At 39.6% G+C, this 23,285-nt stretch overlaps 1 protein-coding gene across 3 annotated transcripts in view; it reads right to left on the bottom strand.

Annotated features, from left to right (window-relative positions):
- Positions 1-7,649: 7,649 nt before the first annotated feature.
- Positions 7,650-23,285, bottom strand: part of MPP7 (MAGUK p55 scaffold protein 7) — a 147,801-nt gene continuing 132,165 nt past the window's right edge. For all 3 annotated transcript variants that reach the window (XM_072955052.1, XM_072955053.1, XM_072955054.1), the window contains 5 exons: positions 21,104-21,184; positions 11,998-12,091; positions 10,854-10,962; positions 9,572-9,715; positions 7,650-7,962 (listed from right to left, as the gene is read on the bottom strand). In XM_072955052.1, the coding sequence (XP_072811153.1) occupies positions 7,783-7,962; positions 9,572-9,715; positions 10,854-10,962; positions 11,998-12,091; positions 21,104-21,184 (608 nt within the window). In that variant the 3' untranslated portion in view covers positions 7,650-7,782. The remainder of the gene's footprint in view (positions 7,963-9,571; positions 9,716-10,853; positions 10,963-11,997; positions 12,092-21,103; positions 21,185-23,285) is intronic.

Here is a 23,285-nt window from a genome sequence, read left to right as displayed (position 1 = left end):
CTTCTGTCTTCGTCCTGTTTTGGAAGCTCAGCTTGTTTTCATAGGCCCTCCGTTGGCGCCCTCTTCTGTGCTGCTCCCAGCACCTGTCGGCAAGCAGATCGCGCCTCCTCCTAACACGGGGTCAGATGCAGCTCTCCTCTGCTGCGGGCGGGCGGGTCACTGCCCCTCCAGATGCCGCAGTCAGATGTTGCAGACTGGCCAGGCAGGAGGGCGGGTCGTGCCCCCTCCCAGCACCTCGGTCAGGGGTTGTGTTCCTGCCCCACAGGCGGGGGGCCGCTCTCCCCCTGCCTGCACCGCCGGTAGCTCCGCTGCTCTGTGCGGCTGCGCGCTCCGCCCTGGTCGCTCTCCGCCCTGGCCGCGCTCCACGAGTGGGCTCGGAGAAGACTGAGGGGCAGCCTCGTCCCTGCTCCGAGCCAAGACCCAGCTCCTTGTTTGTCTTTGTGGAGCAAGTTCTCTGAGGGACCAGGATGGAAGGTTCCCACCTGCCCCGGGCTGTAGGCCCGTCTCAGTCTGGCCCTTGAGGCTGCTGAGCCCTTCGGTGCGGACGCAGGTTTCGCCTCTGCCCCCGCCTGGGTGCTCAGCGCCGGAGAATATGGCGGCTCTGCCTGGGCCCCGCCCCTCTTCCCCTGAAAAGTTTCCGCAGGTTTTCAGAGATGGGGGTATGCACCCTTCCCCCGAGAGCACATCAACCTTGCTGTTTTATGGAGGGCCCAGGTTGTTCTGTCCTGTACACCCACAGCCCCGGCGCCCAGCCCCTTGCAGTCCCCCGGAGCTGCCTCCGTGCAGCCGCCCCCGTCCTCCGCCCGGCTTGTGCAGCCTGGGCCTGCCCGCCGCTGCCAGCGTCTCAGGCTGGGTGTCGGGGGGACGCTCTGTGCCCGTTTAACTTAGTTCTGTCAGACAAGGGCTGCTCTGTACAGATCCGAGCCTCGGAGGCCACCCCCCCCCCCCGTCCCGCTGGCCTCTCAGTTGGAGAGGGGAGACCCAGCGATCGAGCGCCAGTCCTCCTTTGCCGCTCCCACCCCGCGGGACCCGTCCCGCGCTGCTTTGCCTTTTGTTCTTTCTTTTTTCCTTTTCTCCTACCAGATTTTTGGCGTCTTTATCTTTTGAAGAGGGCGGTGTTCTGTCGGAGTTCCGTAGGTGCTCTGGTTGGCTGAGTGAGTCTGTAGATGTGGATCTTGGTGTATTTGTGGGAGAGGGTGACTTACAAGCGTCGTTCTACTCCGCCATCTTGCCTCTTCCCCCACTCTGTGTCTTTTGATTGGAGCATTTGGCCCATTGACGCTTATAGTAATTATTGATAGATCTGTCTTTATTGCCATTTTGAACTTTGTTTTTCTAGTTGATTTGGTATTTCTTCTTTGTTCCTTTCTTTTCCTTTTTGTTTTTCTTTTTGTGGTTTGATAATTTTCTTTTGTATTATCTTGGTTTCTTTTTGGTTTTTGTGACTCTATTGTATGTTTTTGATTTGTGGTTACCCTGTTTTTCAAGCATGTTAACTCCTTATTATATCTGTTTGCTTTAAACCAGTAGTCATGTTGGCTCAAACACATCCTGTGAAGAATGAAGGGGGAAAAAAGAAAGAAGAAAAAAGAGAGAGAGAGAAATCTCTATTTTCTTGTTCCCCCTTCCACATTTTATGATTCTGATGCCCTTTTCCTTTTTTTTTTTTTTAACAACTTCATGTTTATTCTCTTGCAACTCATTGTAGTTACCACATTTCCAATTATGGTTTTCTTATTTCTATAGCTTTCTGCTTCTTTTCTATTTAGAGTAGGGTTTTCAATATTTCTTTTAGGATAGGTTTAGTATTGCTGAATTCTTTTAGTTTTTGCTTGTCTGTGAAATTCTTTATCTCTTCTTCTGCTCTAAAGGATAGTCTTGCTGGATAGAGTATCCTAGGTTGCACCTTTTTCTTTCAGGACTTCAAATGTATTTTGCCACTGCCTTCTGGCCAGCAGTGTCTGTGTAGAGAAATCAGCTAAAAGCCTTATGGGGATTCCCTTGTAACTAACTCTTTGTTTTTCTCTTGCTACCTTTAAAACCATTTCTTTAACTTTGGCCAACTTAATTGTAATATGTCTTAGTGCAGGTCTGTTTGGGTTCTTGTTTGGGACACTCTGTGCTTCCTGTACTTGGATATCTGTTTTGTTCTTTAGGTTTGGAAAGTTTTCAGTTATGATTTCTTCAAATACCTTTTCAATCCCCTTTGCTCTTTCTTCTCCTTCTGGGACCCCTATTATGTGTAGGTTGGCATACTTTATATTATCCCATAGGTCCTTTATGTTGCTTTCATTGGTTTTTACTTGCTCTTCTGTCTGCTGTTCTGATTGGGCGTCTTCTAAATCACTTATTCATTCCTCTGCATTATCTAGTCTGCTTTTGACTGCCTTTAGCTTGGCTCTTATCTGAGCCACTAAGTTTTGTTTTTAATTGGCTCCTCTTTATAGTTTCAGTTTCTTTTTCAAAGTATTCTCTGTCTCTATTCATAGTCTCTTTTATTTCCTTCAGTGCTTTTATCACTAGTTATGATCTAGTAGACTGTCGGGATCTATCTCATTGTTCATTCTTTCAGGGGACTTCTCTTGTTCTTTTAATTGGGAGTGATTCCTCTGATTCTTCATTTTGCTTTTATTTTTTTGGCTCTGTGGATTTAGGAGTATCAGTTATCTACTGTGGTCTTGAAGGGCTGTTTTATTTTCTTTTTGTTTAAAGTGGGAGCATTCCCGTGTAGACTGTGTGTGTCTGTTTTGTTGCAAGGGTTATTTTTAGTATGGATGGTTGCCACATCTTTCTTCCGTGTGTTGGCTGTTATCCCTTTGGGGATGTGGTTGGAGTTGTGGTGATCAGAGCCTGCCCTGATTGTTCTTGTTGAGCAGGGCCTCCTTTTTTGTTTTGTGGTTGTTACAGCTTGACAGGGGTCAGGTCTGCTCCTCTGTTGCTGGAGTAGAGGCTTCTAGATCACTATCTGAGCTGTGTGTGGTCAACAGGGTTGGAGCACTTCAGCTGGGAAGACGAGTCGCTGAGTGTCCCTCCACAGATGTCCGAGAGGAAGTGCCCTCTGTGGTGTTGTCTGTAACTTGTGCGAACTTACAAGGTACTGTTTGTTGATGTTGCCTATGTCCCTGCCTTAGCCGCAGGGATGTTGGCCACCTGCCCTGGTGTCCTCCAGGTTCTGAGCCCCAGGAATCACCAATGCAGACCTACCAGTGTAGGCCCTAGGACCTGCCGGAGTGAGCATGCCGTTACATGCCTGAATCTGTGGTGCACCTCAGGGGCAGGGCAGACCCCAGCCCCACCTCCACGTATATAGTCTAGTACACAGGCCTGTTGTAAATACCTGTGCTGGCCCCCGCCTTGCACCAGAACTCTGCTCACTGCGTGCTCATCCCAGAGATAAGGGTCCACAAATGGTCCAGAGAGCCACCCTCTCTGCCTGGGGCTGTAAATAAATCAGTCCTGCCTGTGAAGTTGCAGGACTGCTGGGTGTGGATTCAGCTTTCAGCCCCACTCCAAACTGCAGTGATGGCTAAGACCAAGCCCCACATCCCTTCTCTTGAGAACACAACAATAGAGCCAAGTGGGCAAAGTGGCTATGGTGCTGCTGTGTTGTGCACCCCCTCCCCACACCAGCAGTGATGCTTTTTTATGGGGGTCCCAGGCTGCTCTGTTCCACACACACCCCCAGCCAGATCTCACACCACCCTCCAGTCCTGAGGCTGCCTCTGTGCAGTGGGTCCCAGCCCTGTCCCCAGGCTTGTCCCTGATCTCCAGCAGCCAGTCTCGGCTTTTCCCTGAGGGCTCGTGTCTAGGGCTGGGGATCACAGGGATCCTCTGTGCCAGTTTCTGTTCATTCTGTCTGCCAAGTGGCTACAGTTTCTCCTCGGACCCTTGGAAGCTCCACTTCCATCCCCGCTGACCTCGCAGCTGGAGAGGGGGCATCCCAGCGTGAGGGTGCCTTTCTTGTGCCACTCCTTCCCTGAAGGACCAGTCCTGCACTGATTTTTTCCTTTTTCTCTTACTGGATTTTGGGAGAATCCTCTTGTATTTCAAAGAGAGAGACACTGGCAGGGTTTTTTAGTCTGACACTACTGGAAAGTCTTATTTGCATCATTCAGTAGGTGTTCTGTGTGATTCAGTGGGTCTGTACATGTAATTCTTGGTGTATTTGTGGGAGAGGGCGAGCTGTGAGTCTCCCTACTCCCATCTTGGCACCTCCCTTGGAATTTTTTATTAAATAAGAAAGCTGGTAATAGAAATTGTTAGGAAGCTCCCAGTGAATTTACCAATAGAAGTGTTTGTGTGGGATAATTAAGAATATTCATATAGCTGCCTTTAAACTGTGTGATGTGAGAATGATCAAGATAAAACAGAAGCTCACGATTACAGATGACTTCTATCCCAGGTTTTGTTCCAAGCACTTTACATGGATCAGTTCTTTCATTTCATACCCACAACAATCCTAAGAGGTAAGCACTTTTACCATCTCCATGTTTCTGATGAGAAAGTCAGTGACCAGAGAGATTACTGATTTTCTCAAGGTTGTAAAGCTAGTCATGGGCAAAGCCAGAATCTGAACTTGCGAATTCAGGCTCCAGCTCTCATGCTCCCAACTGCTACATCCTAGTCTCTTGGTGGAAGCAAAGGTGGGGCTAGTAAGCTCAACCACTGAAGCAAGGCCAATGCTCATTATCTCGTCTGAATCAGCAGCTGGTGGTGTGTCCTCACGTGTACAAATGAAAAAATAAAGCCTTGCCTAACTAGAGTGGGGGAGGAGCGTTCCCATCGTGGACGGGCTGGATCAACCCTCCCACTCTTCTCCAGAATTGTGAAATGGCTGTCCTATGTGAGAAGGAGCAAGGCTAGTGAGCTCCATCTCTCCAACAACCTTGAGGAAACCAGTGAATGTCTGAAAAAGATATGAAATTTTAATTTTAGATATGGCGAGTTCAAATAAGTCATTGGAAGAAAAAAATCACTCAATATCAGTAAAAAACAGAATTTGCTCTCCCATGGGAAACAGTGTAGTTGATACCAAACATACGTACATAATTTGAAGATAGTTTATTTATTAAGATCAAGGGTTTTCCATTACATTTATTTATAAACTCTTACTAGTCAGAAAGAAAATAAATAATAAAAATCTGTATCATCAGGAAACTTAACAACATAGCTTTGTTTTACATATTTGTCAATTTTAAATTATTACAATTTAGATACATTCAATCGTAACATAACACCAGAACATCAGCCTTAAAGGTATCAGTGATATCTATACTGGTAAGTGAAACAATGGTAAAAAATTATATTTCAATTCACTCTTCTTTAAAAAAACAGCTTCTGATTTGTTAACAATGGGAATATAGAATTATTTTCTTGATCTTAGATTTTAAATATATGGACTTAAAAAAATAAATGTTACTATTCTCTCAAATAGTGGCTGACATTGTCTCGGGAGCAGGCTGCCTGCAGAACTAGTCCCTCCTTGCTAGAGAGGGGGCGGGGGGCTGCAGGTGCAGAGTCAAGGGCCCTTTGCTACATTTACTAACGAGCCCTTGGAGTTGGCCCTGCGTTAGTCAATTTTAACTGAATCTCTTTCTAAGAATGAAGGTGGCCATGTAAATGTCACTTGCAAGACCATGTATGTTTATTACCTGATAAAAGATTTCTCAGCTTGCTGAAGTGCCACTTTTCTTTTCATTATTTTAAAAAATACTGTTCAGCTCTAGTGTAAAAAGGGAGAAAGGTTGGACAATTATATTTTTATTAACACCTCCATCACCACCACCAAAAAGGACTCTGTTTCCACCACTTTACAGTATCTCTAACCTCCACAGTAAAGAATTGAGGTAATTATCTGCAAATGAAAAAGACGAAGAACCAACCAAAAAAAATCCACCATGTATTAGTTCAGAACAAAAAATTTGGACTGCCTAAATCCTAATTCATTTCCTATGACTCTTTATAGGAAGCCTTGATTGATCCGAAATCAGTGTTCAAAGAGAATATTCTAATCAAACCATCTCAGTAAGAGAGACTTGTATTTTCTTAGACCAGCCACACAACTTTAAAGTCTGGCATCAGTTTCAGATTTGGCAACCCCTCCAACCCCTTTTTAAACTAAACTGCTTGCTATTTAAGAACATAGTCCAAATAGCAAGTTCTAAGTTAAGTAACATTGTCAGGTTATCTGTTTTGCTCTGTGTACCAAGGCCACTGCAGTAACTTCTGTCTGTTTCTGAGGTGAAATCTGATGTGCCTGAAGGAAACCCACTGAATCATGCTACCCAGTGTGCAGGGCACAGATAACACATTTGTGACTCCATGTACGAATAAAGGTCAAGTATTTACATGGAATGTTGACCATGACTTATAAAACTACTATTTTAAATTATGACATCTTTACATACAATTTACTTTATGAATAGCTCCATTTGGGAATTAAAAAAATATGCCTTTCAAATGTTTCATAAATATATAAAATTTCACTACATACTATTTTTCTTTAAACATGATATCTAAACTCTCTTTACAATCAACAAAAAATAATTTCTTTTCTGTTTGAAAGTCATACACGCGATGACTTTTGACTGGCAGGGTCTTACTGCATACAAGAGTGGGAGGACATGTTCTCTGATACAACTATAGAAAGTTCTCATATTTTGAGCCATATAATTCACCTGCTGAAGATCACTAGTATCAAAAATGAGATCCCATCTAAAGATCACAGTCTTAAACTTATTTGAAAATGGCAAGATTAGTATGGTATCAAGCCCATGAAATAGTTTAATGACAAATAAGTTACCAGTACATGAAAAGTTTCCTGAAACACATCATGTAATGCAATTTAAATATATGGTGGTCAGTTGCACATACTTGAAAAATGAGCACATTTCCTTTAACTGTATCAGTAGCATGAAAAACCTACTTTTAGACTAGGTATGGGGAAAATCCAAAGCCAGATGCCTGGCTCCAGAATTTCTGGTGACTCCAGAATTGTCTGAGGACTTACAAATAAAATTGTCCTTTATAATCATGACTTGCTCCAACATATTACTAAGATTAAAGCCATAAGGAAAGGTTTTTAGTTACATATGTAGTAATTCTTGAGGTTTTTAGTTATATATGTAGTAATTTTTAAAAGTCTATCTTCCCTTATAAAATATCTGTTGAGTTACTGATATGCACTCAAAAGATCTTCTTAAATTGTGACACAAAGACCATTCACTAAGGCAAATTCTCAGTATAAAGATTCTTAAATGCACACACTGTGAATATACTGTATCTATGTAAGAAAAAGGTTGTCCTTTTAGAATAGTTAAGAGGACTGCACGTTGCTGCCAGCCCAGATGAATCTATGGTGAGCCACCCAAAGACAACAAAGCTGTCTTGTCTGGAGCTGGTCAAGGCTGCTAAGTTAATACCTTCAACAGCTAACATGCAATCTCAATGGCAGGGGACCACGTCTGAGACCAACCGAAACACTGAACACCCACCTGTCTCTCTAAAAAGTTCAACCTCATCTTGGAGATATATGTTAAAGACATCCAGAGAGTTCAAAGTTTTGCTCAGAATACAGTACTGTGCCAATTTTGATTTTGGATCTTATACTCAAACACTGTGTTTGAAATAAGATTGTAAAAAGACACAAATAAAACCAACATTCAATTTTAACGAAGATTGCACATCTATAACAGTGATACAGTTTTTAAAAAACCCCAACACCAAAATGGTAACTGAGTTAATCATGCACTCTACAAAAAAGACAATGGAAATCTCCCTTAGTTATGAATGTAACCAGCTCACTGGGACCCAATGGGTGTCTGTCTCTAATTTGTCAAAAGTTGTTTTTAGCTCATTGAATGCCACAGTGAGATCATCATTTACTATAATTTTGTCAAAAAGATGACCATATTGACTTTCCATTATCTGTGCAGATTTAATCATTTCTTGGAAGTCTTCTTCCTACAAAAGAAGTTTTTAAAAAAACTGGTTAACCAGGCAGTTTCATCACTTCACATCAGTGCAAACACTGCACAACTGCTTTACCTAAGGCTGTCCTGTGTTCACTATTTCACCTCAGCCATGAAAGAAAATTATCCCCTTAAAGTGTAAGTTCTTCAGAAGCCACAATGTCTAACACTGTCTCTCTGATTTGCTTGTAACCAAACTGCTCTGACCAGAGTCAAAACTCCCGCCTCCACCTGAATGTCAGGATAATTAGTCACCACGTTATCATTGTAGGGATACTGCAGTATTAAAGCAGCTGTGGGAGGCAGCTGTTTACCCTGATGCTCTTGACTGTGCTGTCCATGCGAGGAACGTGTAACATGAACTACTGTTCCAGACACGTTTATAAAAGGACACTCATACCGTGTCCTTCTGTGTCTCAGTAGAAGTGGGTCAGGGACCTGTCATACTCACATTTTGAAACCAGAAAGAATTTCAGTTGATTATAATAACAAGACTATGCCAACTGTATCCATAAATATAAATGAGCTAAATCTTACGGCTATGCTATCTTGTATCATCTTCGCTGATAAGCCTTTAAATGGTATACTGCTACAATAACTAGCACAGTAACTGCAACAACCTGGAGTCATTTCAGAGTCCACATTTCAATGTCACAGATTTTCACAACAGAAATTTTCATTTTAGTGTTAATCAAGGGCCCTGAGTAATTAACATCATATAATGGTACCCACTCAGATTGGTTGTATAGTGTCACTACTTTAGAAAAAAGATACTAATGAAACACTGGGAGTCAAAAACATAATCTGTACTTGGTAACCACAATTAATAGTTGACAAATTAATACAGCTAATGTTAAAGATGAGTTAACTAAGATAGAGTGGGAAGAAAAAACTCGACATTAAATATTTTTGCTTTTTATTTTTGATCCTAAAGTAGAATACATTATTTTAAGGTTCAAAACAAAGCAAAACAAAAAATGAAAGGCCTTGCCAGAAATCATTTTAGTCTAACACATCACAGTTTTACACTATTAACACACACCATTACCACACCATGGTGGCCATTTCTAATAACACTCAAAGGAAGTGCAATATTATTATTGAATAATATGGGTCTACTTGTGCTATACCCAAAATGAGGCTCTTTCTTTTCCTATGCTAAATATGTCGATACAAAGATACAAAAAGGCAAATTATTAAAATTTTCATCTAGGCTATTAAAGAGTAATAGTAACTGATTTTGGTATTTTTTCTTTTAAAAATAAGGCTAGTTAAAAACTAAGCAGTCTAACTTTCTGTATGTGCCTATAAAAATTTCCTAAGTATGCATGATAGCATACAAAATAGTTTTGGGTCAACATAATATGAGGGTCCATTCCCAGAAGCACAAAAAGCAGTCACTCAAAATATATGTACCTAAATACCACGCTGCCTTGCATGGGTGTTTGGATCACAGCCTCCTCTATAAGAGACTGTATTTATTATAGCCTCCCACAATGCATCATCTAGTAGACCCTAACAGTCTTCCCGAGGTCGTCACTACTGCATGCAGGATTTCAAGTTCTGCTGATGTATCTTCAGTAAAGCATCGTCATACTTACTGTAAAGGGCTTTGCAGCACCTTGGTCATCTCTGCTTGAAATAATCTTTGCGTTTTTTCTCGTCTCCCTCAAACGCTCTATTGATGGAGGCTTTATAAATATCACATAGGGCTTAAATTCTAGTGTCCTTAAATGCTTCACTGTCTGCAAGGAAGAAAACAAGTTTTCTTATATTTTTTCATAACATCAGCAGTGAGTTTAACAGTGAAATTGAAGTTTCTTTCTAAGGAGAAAATTCCTTAAAATTATTTTCTACTGAAGGTCAGTATGCCTTTCAGTATACTGCTACTCAGTCAGTTGTTGACAGTTAACACACTGATCGCCACATCACCTAAACCTAGGTGACAGTGGTGTTTCCTCGGGGGCACCCGATCCACGGCAGGTGATCAACATGTGAAATGAAATAAGCCTCTGAAAAGATGGAGACTATAACCTGTCTTTAAAAATGCTTTGAAATATGTCCTAATTAGTACTGAACAGAAACATTTAAAAATGCCAAGAACCTGGTTTCTAGATCTAATACCCAAAAAGATGCTATGAGTTAACTATCTTTACATGAAAGTCTTCCAACCATTCCATTTAAGCCTCTTCCTGATCTCAGGCTGAGCTCTCCCTTCCCTTTCATTCTGCCCTTCAGAGGCCTTTTCAGGAAGCTGGTCAATATTCCCCCCTGGGTAACGAGGAAAATGCTGTGGGTTGGATTTCTGCTGGAGGGTATGCAGTGAGACAGGGAACTGAATGGCTTCATCCCCTGGCACTCGGTCCACAGTGTTCATGAGTTCCCAGGGTGCCAGGCAAGCTCTACCTGACAGCCGCTATAATGGTCACACGCAGACAATTCCTGAGAGATGCCTGTGGCTCTTCGTGATGGGGAAGTTACACTTCTAGGGTACTTAGAGAACCAAAATCAATGAAAGCTGGCTGAGAACCAAAATCTCCATGGTCAAAAACTATAAACACTTATAATAATGTGTAAGAATACATTATATACAAAATGGAAGAAATATCTAAGAGCCATTATACTTGGCAAACACTAAGTATAAACGTGAGTTACAAACACAGATCTGGAGGCTTCCCCAACTCCTTGTTTCTAATAATAACGTGGGCTTCCCCCTCTCCCGACCCAGCAGACTCCTCGAATTATATTTAAATGCTTTGTCACCTTAGGAAAGCTACCTCTATGCCAAAGTGAGTAGATTTCAGATTTACCCCATATTGAAATGCTCAAACGTGGTAGATTACACGGGCGGGAAGGGTGTTGAATGGTTCACTGTTCACTTACATGAGGCTGAACGTCCAACAAACAAACTTTGTTCTTAGCTAGGACCGACCGAACGGAGTCTATACTCGTACCGTAGTAGTTGTTTTTATATTCACCGTATTCAATAAACCTGCAGAAAATTAGAATCATTCATGAATTTTATGCATATATGGCAAGACATAATTCATATACATATAAAAGATGTTTTTCTGAACATGTAATTTTTAAACTGTTTTCAATAAAATAAATAGGTCCAAGTACTCCAGAATGTCAATTTCTGAAAAAAATTTAGTATTTTACATTTTCAAATCAGTGACACTGGCTTGTATTACACTTAAGCAGAAAAAAGCACTTTAGCCCAGCAGTGCTCTAATGTTTTCCATCACCTCTTTTTCAGAACTAATGCAGTGCAATAAAACAGTGAATAAGCCAAACAATAGAAACTACTGAAATTTCACTGCACACAAAAAAATAACCGAGCTCAGCCTCAGAACTAGAGGAGGAACTGGTTGGTGGCTAATGGAACCAGGGCAGCCAATTACATGCTATAAAAATACAACCACTGTGCCAAATGCAAAAAAAAAAAAAAAAAGGATTTTGATGTTTCAATAAAATCCCACAATCCTGCATTAAAACACCCATTGCTCCCTGATACCATAAAATATTCATCCTTAAGCAAATGGAAAAACCTGGAGGTAGGAGCCTTAGAGTTAGCTGGAGGATATGGTACAAACAAGATGACTAACATTACTTCAGTTTTTTTTGAAGAGCCAATGAGAGAGAAAGAGGTGTATAGAAAAGACTGGAATGAGGGACCTATTACACAGTTGTTAGTTTTTAAAATGAAGTTCTATCCAAGTTGTATGTTAAGATTGAACTAGTGGGGTGGAAAGGGGTCACAGTAATATGCAACCTTCCCTCATTCTTCAAAATAATTGCTCCACATTTAACAGAAACACAACAACTCTAGGTGATTAAAAAATTACAGGCAAAGACTGGTAATAACCACCAACTGAATTCTCTATCAGTTTCAAATATTCTCATAAAAATGAAAATATATTTCAAATGGAAGGGGACCCTCAGTTGTCTATAAATGGATATACTGGCACATGCTTAAACAGTCCCACAAAAATTCTAAAAAAAAACCCCCCAAAACCCCACGTACTTGTTATTTTGTACATCGGTCTCAAACAGATGCTTGGAAATGAAAATATATTCAACACCATCACTCTCCTGGCTTCTTCTTGGTCTGGTGGTATCTGTGATTTAATTATAAAGAGTTCAGAAAAGTCTGCATTTTAATGAAAATACTAAAAAGGAATTATCATGTGTTTGATGAAAGGACTTTTCTTAAACAGGACTTTAAAACTTATAAAAAAGCAAATTAGCTAATAAAATATAGGAATGTCATTAATTCAGCTTTTCCACTGATATTAAAGTTATACTGATTGAAGACGGATTCAAAATTAATTGCCTTACGTCTGTGTTCTTAATTACTTTGAAGGGGCTTTAATGTGTTAATTAAATAAAAAGGGCATTTCGACCCTTAAGGAAAAACTCTTTTCTTTTGCAAATAATATTCTGATTATCATTATTTATTCTTTATTCATTGAAACAAGTCTACTGCTCACTAGGTTGCAAGGTAAACTCAAATTATTTTACTATATTCCACACACAGCACATAGTGTGAGCCATCAATGTCTTGTTTTACTAACCGAAAGCAAAGTTATGTGCTATTATAAACATCTTCTTGAAGTACAAGAGAACTTCTAAACTCTCAGTAAGTTTGCCTAATTATTTGCTACTGAATTATAAAGGAGCAGAAAATACAGGATTAACTTTAAAAACAGAAACAACTCCCCCAAGGAACTGCAGTGCTGACACTGCAAGTGTCAGTGAAAACTGCAAGTGAAGACCTGACTGCATGTCTGTCTCTCCTGCTGGTTACAACTAAAATGAGACTTGCAAGCCACTGTTATAACTGCGCCTCGTAAGGTAAAGGAAAACACATCTGAAAAAAATGAAAATATGAATTCTTAGCAGAGAAACAGCAACTATAAAGAACAAAATGGCAATGTTAGAACTGAAATACACAATGTTTAATAAAAACAAACCACTGAATGAGCCCAGCAGCAGAATGGAAATGACAGGGAAAAGTGCCAGTGAACTTGAAGATGGTCAGTAGGAATCATAAAATCTGGGCAACAAAGACAAAAAAGATTGAAAACATATAAATGGAGCCCTAGGGACCTGTATAAAAATAGTGAAACATCTAACAGATGTGTAATGGGGATGCAAGAGGGACTGAAAAAGACTGAAGCTGAAAACATGTATTTTTATGTATTTAATGCTAAAAAGACATACATTGTACAAATTTCAGAAGCTCAATACATCCCAAATAGGAAAAATTCAAAGAAAATAATGCCTGGGCACATCATAACCAAACAACTAAAACCCAAAGATAAATAAAAACTCCTGACAGCATCTAGGAAGAAAACCCCAAACAATATAGACAAGGGAATAATGACCAGTAACTACCAACTTTTTACCAAATACCATCCAAACAAGAAATCAAAGAAATAATATCTTTAGAGTACTTAAAAGAAAAGTGCTTCAGTCAAAATATCCTTCAGGAATAAAAGAAAAATAAAGACTTCCTCAGATGAAGAGAAACTAACAGAATTCACCAGCGTATCTGTTTGAAAAGAAATATTCAAGGAAGTTTTTCAGGCTCAAAGGAAATGTTAGGAAGGCAAGAACAACAGAATAAATAGTTGAGTAAGTATAGAGATCTAGTTTTTTCTTCTTAAGTTCCTTAGAATATCTAAGATTGATTTAAGGTTAATGTTGTAATATTATCTGGTAGAGTTTTCAATGTATGCAGATATAATACATTTGACAAATACACAAAGAGAAGTGGAGGTGAAGGGACTTACATGATTGCAAGATTTCTGTATTTTATGGGAAATAGCACACAGTTAACTCCAAGCAGACTGTGAATAGTCAGATATATGCATACTGTAACCCCTAGAGCACTCAGGAAAAAATGAAGAGAGATATAAGCAGAGAACCAATAGGTAAATTAAAATGGAACCCTAAAGAACATTCAAATAATACTCCCTCCCCCAAAAAAGTAGACAAGGAAGGAAAAGAAAACAGAGGGATAAACAGAAAACAAATAATAAAATTGTAGCTTAAATTCAGTCATTTCATTAACTCAATAAACGTTAATGGTTTATATATTCCAATTAAAAGGCAGAGATCAACAGAATGGGTAAAAAAGCAAGATCCTAGAACATACTGTCTACAAGACACAGATAAGTTGAAAGTAAATAAAGATGATATCTCATATAAACAGTACGCATGAGAAGGCTGAAGTGGTTACTTTAATACCAGATAAAAAAGACCCCAAGAAAAAGTGTAAAAGATAAAGAGGAAAATTTAATAATGATAAAAGGGAAATGTTTAACAATTATAAGTTTGTCCATACATAATAACAAAGCTTCAAAATACATAAAGCAAAATTTATCTGAGGTAAATGGAGAAATGGACAATTATAAGAACCCAAATCATGAAGAGTATACTCCTTAAGCACAAAATAATTAAAACTAGTAATAGTAAGATATCCAGGAAAAGCCTCAAATGCCTGGAAGTTAGATAACACACTTCTGGATAATTGATGGTTCAAAGATGAAATAACAAAGGAAGTGAGAAAGTCCTGTGAAGTTAATGACAATGCAACCTCAAACCTATAGGATAATACAGTGCTCACTGGGAAATTTATAGCCATAAATCTTTATATTAAAAAAGAAGATTTAAAATCAATGACTGAAGCTTCATCTTAAAAATTGCTAGAAAGAGAAGACCAAAATAAAACCAGAGAAGCAGGAGAAAATAGTAAAGAATAGAAGTTAACAAAATTGAAAAAAAAAAAGAAGATAGGCAATAAAGAAAACAATATTTATAAATCTAGTTACAGTGATCAATGAAAAAAGAAAATCACCAATATAAAGAATGAAAAAGGAGTTACTAGTACAGATCCTATGGATAAAAAAGGAGAATATTATGCACTATCTAATGCCAACATATTTGACAATTTAGACAAATGGACAGAGTTCTTGAAAAACAGAATGAATCAAAATGGAAACAAGAGGAGACAGAAAAATCTGAATAGCCCTGCATCTATTAAATAAGTCAAACTTAGTTTTTAAAACCTTCCCCAAAAGAAAACTCCAGGCCCAGATGGCTGGTGAAGTCTATCAACCATTCAAGGATGAAATAACACTAATCTTACATAAACATTTTCTGCAACTAGGAGGAGGGATCATGGTTTAATTAATTTTATGATATTAGTACAATTTTAATAGCAAAATGTAACACATCAGGAAAGAAGAAGATTACAGACAAATATCCATCATAAATTTAGGTGCAAAGTCCTTAACAATAATACCAGCAAGTCAAGTTCACCAACACATATATATTTTTTAAAGATACCAGATCATAAGAAAGATTGGCTTAACATCTGAAAATCAGTGGACTTCACTGTATTAACAGAATGTAGACTAACACATGGTCATTTCAATATACGTGGAGAAAGCATTAGAAAAAAATTCAACACCCATTCACAATAAAGTCTCAGCAAACCAGGAATCACAGGGAATGCCCTCAAACAAATAAAGGGTATCAATGCATCAGCATCGTACATAATGGTAAAAGACTGAACAGTTTCCTCCTGAGGTCACCAGCATGGAAAGTCTGCTAAATAGTAACACAACAAATTAACTTGAAATGGATCAAGACCCAAACATAAAACCCCAAACTATAAAACTTCTAGGAAAAAACAGGAGGATGTCTTTGTGACCTTGAGATAGCAAAGAATTTTTAGACAGAACACAAACAGCATAAAACATAAAAGAAAAAAATTGATAAAATTAGACTTTGTCAAAATTTAAAACTTTTGCTTTTTCAATGACACCATTAAGAACTGAAAAGGTAAGCCATACAGACTGGAAGAAAATATTTGTAACACATTTATCCAGTAAAGGACACATAGCCAGAATATATAAAGAACTCTCAAAACTCAGTAACAATGTATTTTTTTTTAATGGGCAAAAGATCTCAACAGATGCTTCACCAAAGAAGATATGTAAGTGTCCAAGTCCATGAAATTATGCTCAACATCATTAGTCATGAGTTAAATGCAAATCAAAGTACAATGAGATACTACTACACACGTTACACTGATAAAAAATTTAAAAGACTGACTATACCAAGTGTTCGCAAGGATGTGGAGCGGCTGGATCTTATATACACTGTTAGTTGGTAGTAAAAGGGTTTAACCACTTTGGAAAACAGTGGCAGTTTCTTTAAAAATTAAACATACACTTAACCATATGACCTAGCCACTCTACTTCTACTTATTTCCCCAAGAGAAGGAAAAAAAAAAGTCCATTAAAAGACTTGAATACAATCCTCATAGTAGGTTTATTTGTAATAGCCAAAAATGGGGGAAACCCCCAAGTATCCATCAGCGGGTAATTGGATAAACAAACTGTGGCATTTCTATACAATGCACTACTTGGCAATTAAAAGGGATGAATTACTGATCTCTGAAACAACATAAATGAATCCCAAACTCACCATGGTGAATGAAATGAGCCAGGCAAAAAAGAAAAAAAAAAAAGGGGGAAACACACTGTATAATTCTACTCATATAAAATGCTAGATGCTTCAAACTGATCTTACAGTGACAGAATGCAATGTAGATCAGTGGTGGCCCGGGCACAGGGATGGAGGATGGATTAGAAAGCGCACAGGAAAATTTTCTGAGGAGATGAAAATGTTCACTATGTTAACTCTGGTGATGATTTTACGTGTGTGTATATAGGTGATCTAAGTGTACATTTAAAATATGTGCAGTGTATTAATTTAAATTATATGTCAATGTTATAAAAGGAAAAATGTGGGAAAAAAGTAACTGAATACAAAAAATAATAGGTTTATAAAACCCAATTATTTTAAATTACATTCAAAATTTAAATTCCCATCTATTTAGTTAGCAAGCATATTTTACTATAACACTCAGATCTCCTGAAACAGTTTTTCATGCTTCTGCTGGTATCAAGAGGTGGTGCCACTCTTTCTGGAACGCCACTGCTTTGCATATAAACAGCATGAAAAACTGATACATTTGATTCTATCATGAAAGCTAAGTATGACTTCCACAGCAGCAAAACAGACTTTATTAAGTGCATGTAACATAATATGTATCCAAGAATTTGAAAGATAATAAAACTAGTGTGATGCCTGGCTTTGGAGTTTAGGGTTCATGTTCATTTATTACTTAATTCTATTATTGTGGTTTGCTGGTATTCCTTTAGCAAATAGTAGGCTTAATTAAAATGTGTTATTGAAAATCAAAACTGAGAATTGTATATGCATTAATTTGTTGCTCATGAACTGAGAAAAGGCTGAATAAGGTTATCCAATTTTAATGGCAGAACACTGAAAACCTAGAGCACACACACAATTTAAGGATTACTGTGCAATTTTAAGGAGTGCCCTTGGGAGGGTTAAAAATATTATTAGAAGCACATCAAGTGAACAAGACGTTTATGACACTGCTAACCACATTTAGAAAGTGACAGGTCTACGGGCAAATCACTTATCATTATCAACCCGAACTATCCAGGTCTGATGTAATTTTATTCATGAAGAATTTTACTGTCTCACTGTAATGAGACAGTGTAAGAAATCTCATAAACTCATTAACAGGAAGCCAGATAAGCGATCAGAAAACTCTGATGAGAAGGAATTAGAAGGGAAGATGAACATACGAACCACGACGCAGGCCACTCCCCTGCCACACGTCACTGTTTAAGTGCCCTATTTATCATTTAAGACAAACATCCAACAGGTGTTAAGATGAACTCCGCCGTCTTCCCGTGCTCCAGCCAACATCCCAGAGTAACCATCACGCTGAGATAAGGAAAAAAAAATGTTAACTGGTCCCCTAGTTTGCTAGATATATATTTAGAAATCTCAACAGAGATAGCCTGTCTACAAAGGAGTGTTCCAGCGTGAGTACTTTGAAACCTATGAAAACACAGAACTGTAATGTATGCCTGCGTGAGAAACCACAGAAAGTGACTGACAGGTGTGCCTGGCTGAGCGCACGCCCAGATTCCAAACTAGAAAGACCGTGGAATCCATTAAGGATTTGATATTTACTGTAATACACTTTGTTAACTACTTTATTTTAACTTACTGAAAGAGCCTTTTGAAAGACTCATATTAACAGTCATACAGATTTGCTGACGATGAAGTATGCATTAAAACAACACTGACACTGCCCACCAGGGATGAAATTTCCCAGAGAAGCATTTTTAGGCAGAAAACAGGGGCTTTGGCCACTTTCTTTAAAAGCAAAAGCAACGTGGAATGTTTAATATAGCCACATGGATCATTTTAAAAGATCAGGTCGTTTGTTCATCCATTTGAGCCCCGAATAATCGCATTGACCTAATTTAGCTTCCCTTTAAATAATTTTTAAAATTGAAATAGATTCGCAGTAAGTTGCAATAAGAACACAGAAAGGCCCCATGTAGCTGTCACTCAGTTTTCCTCCAGTAGCATCTTCCATAACCACAGACCATAGCAAAACCAGGAAATTTACCAAATCAACAATTAACTAAACCACCAAGCATTTCTTTTTAATGCTTTAAAACCTCAAGTAGGATATTACAGATAAGGTCACATGTGAGCTTCATGAATTTTCACACAGCAGACACCTGTGTGTAACCAGCACTCTAAAGAAGCAGAAAATCGCCAGCAATCAGAATCACCCCTCAAACCACCTCCTCAAGATCGCTAACAGCACGTAGTAGCGCTGCCTCGATTGCATTTACAAAGCTAGTCAAATGCATTTTTTTGCGTGTCTGCTTCTTTCCTGCAACATAATGTGGGGGGGGGGGTCCTTTTTACTGTTGCAGGTAGTAGCAGGTTCTCACTGCATGACAACGTCCCACTGTGTCAATGGACCATCATTGGCTTATCCAATCTACTACTGACGGGCACTTGGGAAGTTTCCAGCTCTGAGCTCTTCTGAATGTTTCTATGAACGTCCAAGCACACGTTTCTGCCGGGTGTGATCTAGGAGTGGGACTGCTGGGTTGCAGGGTGTTTGCTCAGCCTGAGCAGACACTGCCACTTCGTTTTCCCAAGTGGCTGAATGAATTTGCATTTCCACTAGCAAGGTGTGAGAGTTCCACTGCTCCACATCTTTTTCCATTTACCCATTCTGGTGGATCTCTGGTACATGTGTTGGAATGGAGAATTACAGAGTTAAACGTCAAACAGAGTACTTACTGGTGGTATAATCTAAGTGATCATTTTTCTCCAATAATCACGACTCTACCTGAATTATTTTACAAAGCACAACAATCTAAAATTCCAAAATTGCTCTTAAAATACCATCATCTTCAATTAATTAAATCATCCTGAGCCAATGCTGTGGCTGTATTTCCCATACATGTCTCATAAAGCGAATCATCAAGGATACTTGCTATAAATGCAGGTTTCAGGCATTCTGGCCAATCTCCGAAAGGAGAATCTCTTTGGAAAGGCCTTGGAATCTCTTCATAGCACCTCAAGAGATTCTTACTGTCAGGCCAGTCTGAGTCTTTAGGATCTTTAGACGTTAGCACCTGTTTAAAAAGGAGAGTTACTCCTCTAGGGACTTCTTTGGAGCGTCTCAGCCCAAGAACATTTTTGGATATTGTTGTTAATTTTTATAGCAACTTCAGGTGCCAATGTTATTTTAACAGTCAGATAAACTGAGTCCAAAGTGCCTTGCCCTAAATCCTGAGTAATAAGGAAATTAGCATGGATGGTTATGTTGATGGACAGCCTTATTAATACCTACCTTCTTCAAAAGCAGTCAGTTCTTACTACTAATTGAACTCCAGTAAAGAGAATCTGTGGTTGGAAAGGACTGCGTAGCACCATGGAGGAGGAAGAACAGGAAAAGGGGTATAAAACCTGGTTCCAAATCCAGGTGTGACTACGCCTGTTGGACCCTCTGAGTAAATTAAAGTGTGCTTTCTACCCCCGTCCTCTGTGAAACGGAGAAACCGCTCATCTCCTCGTGTTGTTGGAAGGACAAAATTAATTAGGACAAATAAAGGAGATGAAGACACAGAAGGAAATTAATACATTTGTTTTGTTCCTTTGTAAGCTGTTTTCCACCCTCTTGGTTTCTTCTGTAATTGCTCACCTGTGAGCTTAGCAACTGTTTTGTAAAAATTTTCTAATTACTTATATATTGCGATACAGCTTTTGTAAGAGAAGTGAATAATTAAAGTGAAAAAAAAAACTGTTGAATTTCACATTTTCCTTTACTTTCATCTGTTGGTGAAAGCCAGCAGCCCTATAACTTATGGCTGAAAATGATTACAAATAATAATTTGGAAAAATGTAGTAACAAGGAGTAACGAGGTACAGAAAACTGTAATTTTAAAGTAAAGTTGAACTCGTCCAAAACTAGAGAACATTGCTAAAGGCAATATACAAGTGAGTTTTTTTTTAAACATTACTAAAACCACTTAAAAAGCCAACATTTCAATTTAGTCTTTCAGATGGCTCTCGAATAACAACAGATGAAGTAGTCAAGTGGCAATTATTCTGGATATCTAAATGCTTCCCGTGTCACATTTCACATGTAAGAATGCCTGTGAAAACCACTTTTATAAAAATAGATCTAATTCTGTATCCTGAAAAGACGCCTGCCACATTGGGATTCTGTGGCCACAAAAGGGCCATTTTACTATCTGCTGATTACTACAGTATAAAGAGTAATTAAGAAATGTTTGTATAACCTTCCTTCCGCTCTCTGTGTTTGGTCCTTCAAATCTTAAAGCTCGTGGAAAACTCTGGAAATTTAAGAAACAGAATAGACTTCTGTTGAGAAGAAAAGCTGTATGTAATGATTTGATGTCATACATGTATCTAAACTCACTGTAAAAATTAAGACTAGGGAAGGTGTCATCAGCAAACACCCCGCCAGTGGTCTGTGTAATCTGGGGCAAATCCCTTAACTCTGGCGCCTCAGTGTCCTCCTGTGTAACACGTGGACAGCGTCCCTCTATACTGCTGAGGGCTGCTGTGAGGTCTAGGTGGCGACCGCGCACAGCGGGGCTTGGCACCATGCACACTGTCAAGTGCTGGGCAGTCATTAGTGTCACCGCAGGAGCATCGAACAGCACGGGACTTACGGGGCACCGTCACTCCGTAGTGCTGTGTGTCACTGATCAGCAGCTTCCGTTTCAGCTCATTCAAACCCACCCCTACAGGACCTGAAAAACAGAATAACAGAAATTCATTCCTAAACGAACACCGTACATATGCTGCTGTAATTGACATGAATCCATAAGTAAGCCATGAAAGCATGTGTCCAATTTCACTTGCATCCCAAGTAAAGAGATTGTCTCTGGTTAAGTTGTACAGAAGAGAAAGCCAGGCGTTCTTTGATTGCTTCTTTGCTTTTTAAATTTAAATCCCCACTTTTCCATTCAAAAGACTAGACATCCGTGTGTTTTAAGTGAAACATACTCAAGAGCATCTGGGTACATTAACAAGTAATGGTACCCAGAAGAGCTTAAAAAAAGGTGAACCTGAAAAAAAGTAAATCGCACAGTCTGGATAGGAATCTTTTCAACTTCAGACGTTTCTAGATCTCAGTAAAAGAAAATCTTTAAACTTGACTTTATTTTACATGCAGACCTAATTATGCATTTTAAATTTGTAGAGCCATCTGTATATTTCCACCATCAAGATCCTCTCCAACACATCGTGTTCTCAGTTGGTCCTTAAGCATTAGAAAACTTGCAAAGACCACACATATTTACATCAGCCAACGTGTCCACACTAAATGCCTCTAATGAGCAAGGCATACAGTAAATGCTTGGAGAATAAAAGATGGTAAGTGAAGTCTGCCTTCAAAGAAAGTAACTGGGTTGGGAGAGTCAAAGTTAGAGACGGGCCAGAGAACAAAGAGTGGTTTCAAGTATGTATCCAAAATCAGAAGTTGGAAGCCCCAGACAGCTGGCTTCTCACAGCCCTGCCATTGGGGTCTACTCAGTGACGGGGGGTCATGCGCTGAGCAGAACACGAGCTGCAGGGCCAGACTGTCAGATCCCCATTTTCGTTCCTTCCTCACCAGGTGATGCTGGATGCTGTGGTCAGAGTGTCTGTGTCCCCCTAAATTCACAGGTTGAACCCTGCTGCCCCAATGTCATGCTGTGGGCAGCTGGGGCCTTTGGGAGAGTCTCAGGTCACAAGGGTGGAGCCACCATCAGTATGATCTGTGCTCTGACATAAGATTTCACAGAGCTCTCTGGCCACGTGCAGACATGGAGAGAGAAGACAGTCCTCACCCCACCCCACCCTGCTGGCACCCCGACCCCCACCTCCAGCCTCCAGAACCATTAGAAATTGACTTCTGTGGTTCACAAGCCACCTGGGCTGTGACATTTGTTGTGGTATTCCTGAAAGGACAAGACACCAGGCAAGTTAGAGGCTTCGAGCCTTGGGTGCACTTCGTTCTAATTCTAAAAGGAATTATGCTCGCTTTATGGCTAGTAACCAGCACAGCGTCCAGGTGGTCACGTGTTCGTTCCTTTGCCTGCTCACTCTCCCAAGCTTTGAGAAGACTGAGGTTTTATTCCGGACAATAAAGAACATACAGGTGGGCAGAATAGAGTTGGGTGGGCATCCCGGGCAGAGGGCAGTCTGAGGGAAGATGAAGATGCTGGAGTTGGGGACTGTGCTACCCTGTGTAACCAGACCCGTCCCCCAGCTGGTTATTCACAACCACCGTCCACCTTCCCACACACTGTTGTCATGCACCAATTCCCTGAGACGGCGCTCCTCAACTCTCTCTTTTTAAAATACTCTGTATTATCCCAGTTGGATCCTGAAATGGCATTCCCAGCTAATGTAACTCACAAGGGTATATCGACTTCTCCCTCCAAATTCATATAATACCCCGACTGTGATACAGAAAAGATAAAAAAAAAGTAATTTATAATAAAACAGTGGGCATTTATCAGTATGTAAATACTTGGGCGTGACTGAAGAAAATGAAGTCAGATGTCTGCACCTACTTGTAATAAGTAAGTTTGGACTTTGAAGTCATAAGATCTGGAACCGTTCTGTACAAGAAAGCACAGGAAGACAACAGCCCAGAGGTACAGGCAGACATCAGAACAGAGACCAGTAACTAGAGGGAAACCACAGAGGCGTCCTACTGGCATGTGATAGGGGAAGAGGGGAAAAAAGAAAGAAAAAAACCAGCCTTAATACGGAAACAGGGACGCAACACGTCAAGACTATCAAAGCAGAGAAAACAAATCTTACAAAGGAGCTGCGATGTATGTGCAGATACAGCATAAGCAT

Source organism: Vicugna pacos, chromosome 35 (genome assembly GCF_048564905.1).
Source record: "Vicugna pacos chromosome 35, VicPac4, whole genome shotgun sequence".
NCBI lineage: Eukaryota > Metazoa > Chordata > Mammalia > Artiodactyla > Camelidae > Vicugna > Vicugna pacos.
This window is presented reverse-complemented; position numbering and strand designations above follow the sequence as displayed.